Source organism: Notamacropus eugenii, chromosome 3 (genome assembly GCF_028372415.1).
Source record: "Notamacropus eugenii isolate mMacEug1 chromosome 3, mMacEug1.pri_v2, whole genome shotgun sequence".
Classification (NCBI taxonomy): Eukaryota; Metazoa; Chordata; class Mammalia; order Diprotodontia; family Macropodidae; genus Notamacropus; species Notamacropus eugenii.
The window spans coordinates 388,875,602-388,882,314 of NC_092874.1; the positions used below are offsets into that span (position 1 = coordinate 388,875,602).

Below are 6,713 nucleotides of genomic sequence, written 5' to 3' on the forward strand. Positions count from 1 at the left end.
ACGAACTGGAGGAGGACGAAGAGGACGAAGAGGAATCCTTATCCGGGAGCCGGCTCAGCCTCTGCTGCAGGCCGGCGCCGCTTCTTTGGCTCGGGTAAAAGGCTGGGTCGCAGCTGCCGGGGGCCGGGGGCTCGCTGGCCGCGCTGGGGGCGGGCCGTGGGCCCTTGCCCGGGGGCGGCTCCGGGGGCTCTGGGGAGAGGCCGCCGCCGCCGCTGTCACTGTCGGAGCTGGGCGTACTGTGCAAGGACAGGCTGCTGGGAGAGTGCAGGTGGCGGCTCTGGCTCTTGAGCAGCTTCTTCTCGTGCTTGCGTTTTTTCTTCTCCATCTTCTCCAGCTCCTTTCGGGCTATCTCCTCCGGGTCCATGGGCTCCCCGCTGCACGTGGTGGGATGAGAGTTGTGAGCCGGCCGCCCCGGCCCTTTCTTCGTGTTCTCCTTCTTTCTCCATTTGGCCCGGCGGTTTTGGAACCAGACCTAAAAAAGCCGGATAAGGGAAAAGCAAGGGAGAGTCAGACTGGGGGGCCGGGGCCGGGGCGCTGAAGGGGAGGGAGTGGAAACCAGAGGATACAGGGCATACGGGGGCCCTGCTGTTGCTTTCCTACCCCGATGGGGAATGTGGGGGTGGAGATGGGGGGAAAGGTGCTCTGAATAGCCTCATGTTTTGGTTTTTTTTTAAAGTGAGACTAAGCAGGCTAGGGGAACAGGGAAAGTGGAAAAGAAACTACTCCTGGTTTTCCCTGATATGGGATTTCGCATACACATTCAGCTAGGCCGCAGATTCAAGCATCCTTTTGACCCGAGAGGAAGCGTTTATAGGGTACATGGATGCTGCTCTCCCAATACTGCTTTCCCCGATTACTCCTCAGTTTTGTGTTATCTTTTAGATGCTAGAGCTCGGCTTTCAAGTACCAAGAGGGCTGCCCAAAGTTAACTGGATGGTGTGTCCGGCTGAAGAAATAGTGGAAAGAATGGCCACCTCTTTCCTCTTCTTCTCTCTCTCTCTCTCTCTCTCTCTCTCTCTCTCTCTCTCTCTCTCTCTCTCTCTCTCTCTCTCTCTCACACACACCACACCACACCACACAAGCACGCACACAATAATTTAGAATGTAAGAATCGAGTCTTTGGGCTACCAAACCCCAGTCTTCCTTTCAGTCAAGAGAAGCCCCTACAACTTTGTGCTCCGAACTCACCCAATCCCACAACCGGCCTCCTCCTACATGCTCCCTGAAAGAATTCAAGCTCATGGCGTTTTGATTTGGTGAATGGGGACTGATTTCTAAGCCGATTCATCACTCTTGCCAGGACGAAGTTCAAAAAATGCATCCAGTTCCCACCTGGGTTTTCCCCACCCTTCACTCCAACACTGATTATGTAGGAGGAACCCTTTGAGGGCCACAGTAGTACCTCTTTTTACCCAACACTCCCTATATCGTTCCTCTGCTTATTTGGACCTCTCGGGCCGAGGGTCCTGCCAGTATAAGGAGCGAGACAATCTGAACCTTTGTCCCCACAGAATTGAGATTGGAGAGGAATAAATTCCAGGGACAGACTACATACATATACTATATATACACACTATATACGTATATACATATAGATGTTTGTGTGCATATGTGTATATAGTGGAGTTATCTTTTCCTCCCTTTCTCCCTTTTCCCTCGATAAGTCACTTCCCTGAGGGTGGTTTGCCAAGATTTTCTTTTGGTTCTCGCTTTGCTCAGTGTCACTCGTAACCATCCGCCAACACAGAAACTCACACAGGAAAATACAAACACACAACGATCCACTTCCTCCCACACTGATACACATGTACACGTTCCTTATCTCTTAAACCGTCACCACCACCACCATATACACCCGCCCCATGCCTTTTAAGAAAAGGAAGGATGATTAGAAACCAAAATTCACTCTTTTTTTGGACGCTATATCAGAGTTACGTCTAACACGACGAGAGAAAAGTGTGTGTATACCTAGAAAAAGATGGAGATGTGTTTGTTTAGATTCTCCCAGCCTTGTCAATGAGAAAGCAGCGCCGGTACTGGGTGCTAGTAGCTCCTTTCTTTGTGCCCATCGCAGACCGCCTTGTCACTGAGAATTACTCATTATCGTATTAGAGGGAAATGAAGGGGTCTCGACTTCACTTAACAATCTCAGAACAAATTGGATAAAAGGATTTCAAAACAGAAGAGGTCACGAAGGGAGGAAAAAGCATTCGGTAAATACACCTTTTAAACAATGCTAATGGGCGAATTCGCTGCGGCGCAATAGCTTCACCCTGCCTCAATCTAAATGTCCTAGAGTTTCACGCAAATAACAAGCCTGCAATTGCAACGAACCCAACCTCCCCACCTCATCAAAAACCTCATGTTCCACGCTCCTCGAAAACACTAATTAAGCGATTTCATTTTGAATTTTTAATGCACCAGATTAACGCTGTATTTTGAAAAGTGAAAGCTGCCCCACAGTTTCCATAGCAGTCAAAGAGATGCAAATAAAAAAAAAAATCGGGCGTTAGATATACTCTGTTCCAGTTCTAGGATGTGTTAACTATTTAAGTTTCCGGCTCCCTTTCCTCTGCTCTCCCCCTTCTGAAAAGCGATGAATAAATACATGTTTTCTATCTGAATATTTTAGAGCCAAATAAACAAACAAACGGGTTTATTCAAAGCTAGGGAGAAGAGCAGCTGTTCTGTGGAACAAGGGGGAAACAGGCGCAGCTTGGAAGTCGTTTGTGTCTGAACTTCATGTCTAGTTCTCCTTCACCTCTACTGTTTGCCTATTTTCTCAGCCCTCTCCCATATACCTCATATATCTCCCCCTCATATACCTCATCCTTCAATAGCTCAGCACTCCCCTCTTGTTTTGGTGGGTTTATTTCACTCGTACACTCCTCCCAACATACGCTTATCTCCAGTGCTCAAGGTGGCTAGTTTCTGGGAAGAACTGGTTAAAACATATTCTGTTCTTTTAGGGACTATTCTGCCCCCCACCCCTTATCAATATTCCCCCCTCCCATGGTCTTAAATCTCTACACACATCCTGCTTCCAAGACGCGCTGAACACTGGCACAGGTATTTCTCCCCAATACAGTCTGTCCTTACAACGCACACAGCCACCCCATCCCACCCCACTCCATCCGCGCCATGCTGCCCTTGGCGGCGCAGTAAAGTAAGATGATCTCTGACCAGACCCAGAGAGGACTCGATACCGGAGTCCTAGAACAAAGAGGGAGAGGGGTCGTGCCAGTAAGAGGGTAGGCAAACAGAGGGGGAAGGAATCTGAACGCCACTCTCTGAAGAGGCTCGGCCTGGGAATAGGGAACGCCTGAGTCCTAGGAGGGAGAGTGGGAGGTGGGGGCGGGGTATGTGTGCTAGGACTGTTACCTGCACTCGAGACTCCACTAGGTCCAAGCGTAGAGCCAGCGCTTCCCGCATGAAGACATCTGGGTAGTGGCTCTCGTTAAAGGCCTTCTCCAGCTCTTCCAGCTGCCAGCCCGTGAAGTTGGTGCGGGTTCTTCTCCGCTTACAGCCTGGACTCTCCTTATCCGGGTCTCCGGAGTCTGTAGGGGTACACAGTAGAGGCATGGCGAGGTCAGATCTCTGCCTAGAGTTCCTCTGCTCCCCCTCATCCCTGCCCAGTTTTACTTACTCCACTCAGGGAGTAGACTTTAGGGGATCTCCGCCCCAGCTTATAGGACAACTTCAACCAGAGTACCCAAAGTGTCTGCCCTTACTCTACTGTGGAGGTGATAGAAATTCTGACCCCTCAGCATCTAGTGCTGAGCTTACCCAAGAAAGGCTGCCTCGGTAGAAAGACTGCTAGGGTGTTTTATTTTTGTATGGAGTAAGGGAGTTGAGACGAAGAAACTACGGGGTTTCTGGGAGCTATTTCTTCACCTATAACCCGGCATATTAACTGCAGTCCCAGTACTGACCCCAACTTGTTAGCTAGCAGGGAAGGTGTACCCGGGTACACCCCACTCCTTCAAGGGGGAGGAAGGGTAACTTGTTTGAAAGGATCCACATTCCAAGGAGAGTGAACCTCGTCCCCTGACGGCGCCCCCCACTGTCCGCCCCAAAGCTAACCTTCCATCTCTAACCACTTCGCCAGCCTACCTGACAGCTTGAAGGTCTGACTGTCCCCGCTCACCCCGCAGCCCGACGGCAGCAGTGGGGTGGGATTGACTACTGAGGCAGCGCAAGAACCGTTCAGTAATCCATCTATGGAGAAGGGGACCGAGGCGGCGGCAGCAGCAGCCGCGGCCGCAGATTGCAGCTGGTGCCCCGCCAGTTCGTAGACGTGGTGGTGGCCTAGGGGGTAAGGAAAGCCCACCATGCCGCCCAGCGAGCCCCCGAACTGGGCATGGGGGTGATCCAGGATGCGGCTGTCCATCATCTCCGGGGTGGCAGGGCGCAGCTGGAGCTGAGGAGGAGGAGGCGCAGGCGGCGGCGGCGGAGGAGGAGATAGGGACCTGGAGCCCAGTACATGCTTCGCCCGGACTCCAGCGCTTTACTTTATCAACATCAAGCTCCCGATAATTAGCACCGGCCGGGGGAATTTGGGACCAATAAGAAGCGCTAATCGGGTCTGACGTCAGAGGCGTGCAGGGTGCAAGGAAACGTTTTCCATATCGATTGCTAATTATACCTGACATGCACCTCAATAAACAGTATCAGGAACTGTCACAACAAGACGGGGTGGGGGTAGGGGGTGTTGGCGGGGGAGGAAGGGAGCGGGGATACAAGAGGGAGTCGACCTGGGGGAGAGAGAGGGCCTGAGGGGCGGGGGAGGAGACAGAAAGATAGGGAGGGGTGCAAAGAAGAAGAGAAGCTAAGGGGAACTTTGAGACTGAATTGGAGCCCCCCAGTTAAATACCCAACAACCCGAGTCACACTCAGCACCCTCCCCTCCTTTCCCCTCCCACTCCTTTCCTCTCCCCTCCCCCTGAGCTCCCCTCCCCTCTTCAAATCACTAATAGATTTCCCTTTAAAACATTCACCGGCGTGTTGTGGGGATTTTTTTTTTCACCAGAAATGCTGTACTCTCTGAACCTTTAAAGTGATGTTGCTCCAATTACAGAGAGACATTGAGCGGCAAATAGACTGATCCAATAATAGGAGATTCATCATCCTCTCTTTCCGAAGCTGTCACATTGAATTTAAAACTACAAGGGCTTTTCATCTCCTCTCCGGCTCTATACAGCAGGGGAAAAGAAGGAGGGGGGGCGGGGATAAAGAAAAACCCTTTACTGTATTAAAGGTGATCTTACCCTATCAACAAAAATTCTAATTTAATGCCATCCAATATTGATCGATGGGCACAACAATCTTAAATTATTTTGCTACTGGAGGTGGTGGCTAATGAAGCTTAGTAGACAACCGAGGGAGGGGTTTCAGAAAACGTGGAGAAAGTGGTAACTTTAGGATTACTTCCCCAACCTTGTCTAACTCTCGCCGCCCCCCCGCCTCCCTCCCCCCACGTACACACACACGCACGCACTACCTCCAACCCCAGAAGAGAAAAAAAAGAAATCTTGGTTTGATACCTCCAGTGATGGATAGGGCAAAGCAGCCAACCCATTTGTTATAATTAAATTATGCTCTTGGAAAAGTGTCACTCCCTAAGACATTTTAAAATATTGATAGAATCAAAGCTAAATCATTGAAGGACATATTCTTATATAAGTAGCAAATTAGGGTAGAAGAGAAAAAAATAACTTTTAAAAAAAGTGAATTGGTCCTATCATAGCTTCTTCAACCAAAACATCCTTTAAAATCCCCGTTTTGTGTTTGCTTCTGATGAAATGCTGTGAATGAAGAGAATGAAAACACTGAATATTTTTTCTTACATTCCCTTACATTTTAATCGGGTTCAGTGACTTAGCGAAGGGAGGGAGGAGGAAGAGGAAAAGAAGGAGGAGGAGAAAAGGAAGAGAAAGAGGAAGAAGAAGAAGGGGAGAGGAGAAGGAAGAAGAAAAGGAAAAAGAGAAGAAGAAGAAGAAGAAAGGGGAGGAGGAGGAAAAGGGGAAAGAAAAGGGGAAAGAAGAGAAAGGAAGGAGGGAGAGAGGGAGGAGAAAGGTGGGAGAGAGAGAACTAAAGAGAGAAGATGAAGGCGGAGGTAGAGAGGGGTCAAAGAGGAAAAGAGAGGAAGAGAAAGACAGAACAGAGAGAGGAAGCCGGAGCTTCCCGCTCTCTCTCCCGCATCTCTGCATCCAGCCTCCCAGGGATCAAAACAGTCTCCACAGCAGTACCAATTGGTTCTGTATAGGATGAGCGATCAGTACATATCTCTGCGTGATTCAGGCTGTTGGAATGTAACTCTTCCTAATAGAAAAGGCTTACAAGAAATTTGGCTTCCCCTTTAAGTGACTTCAAGTTCTGAAGAGAGGCCACGTAAACGGTAAAGGTGAAAAGCAGAAAGGGGGAATGAGGGTGAGGGATGGGCTGGGAAGACAAGAAAGAAACAGAAACAAACCCAGCAAGACAGGAAGGAAGATAAAGGGGGAAAAAAACCTTGGAAACCTTTGAGGGAGGTGTATTATTCGAGTATGTATGTTGGGGAATGGAGGGGCGGGGGAGGTGTGTGGTTAATCCATTGGAATCAGGAACGGAGGAACACGACCACTTTATCTCTGCCAAACACACCAATAGCTTTTCCAGTGGCCAGTTCCTGCACCCCTCTCTCTTCGAAGACTCCCAACAGGATACTTTCTATT

The 6,713-nt window shown here is 49.7% G+C and overlaps 1 protein-coding gene across 1 annotated transcript in view; it reads right to left on the reverse strand.

Annotated features, from left to right (window-relative positions):
* The window catches only part of UNCX (UNC homeobox), a 5,551-nt gene extending 1,050 nt beyond the window's left edge, over positions 1-4,501 (reverse strand). Inside the window, exons 1-3 of the mRNA XM_072597746.1 lie at positions 4,114-4,501; positions 3,382-3,557; positions 1-472 (exon numbers count right to left, since the gene is read on the reverse strand). The exon at positions 1-472 is cut by the window's left edge and continues 1,050 nt beyond it. Coding sequence (XP_072453847.1) covers positions 1-472; positions 3,382-3,557; positions 4,114-4,393 — 928 coding nt within the window. The 5' untranslated portion in view covers positions 4,394-4,501. The remainder of the gene's footprint in view (positions 473-3,381; positions 3,558-4,113) is intronic.
* Positions 4,502-6,713: the final 2,212 nt, after the last annotated feature.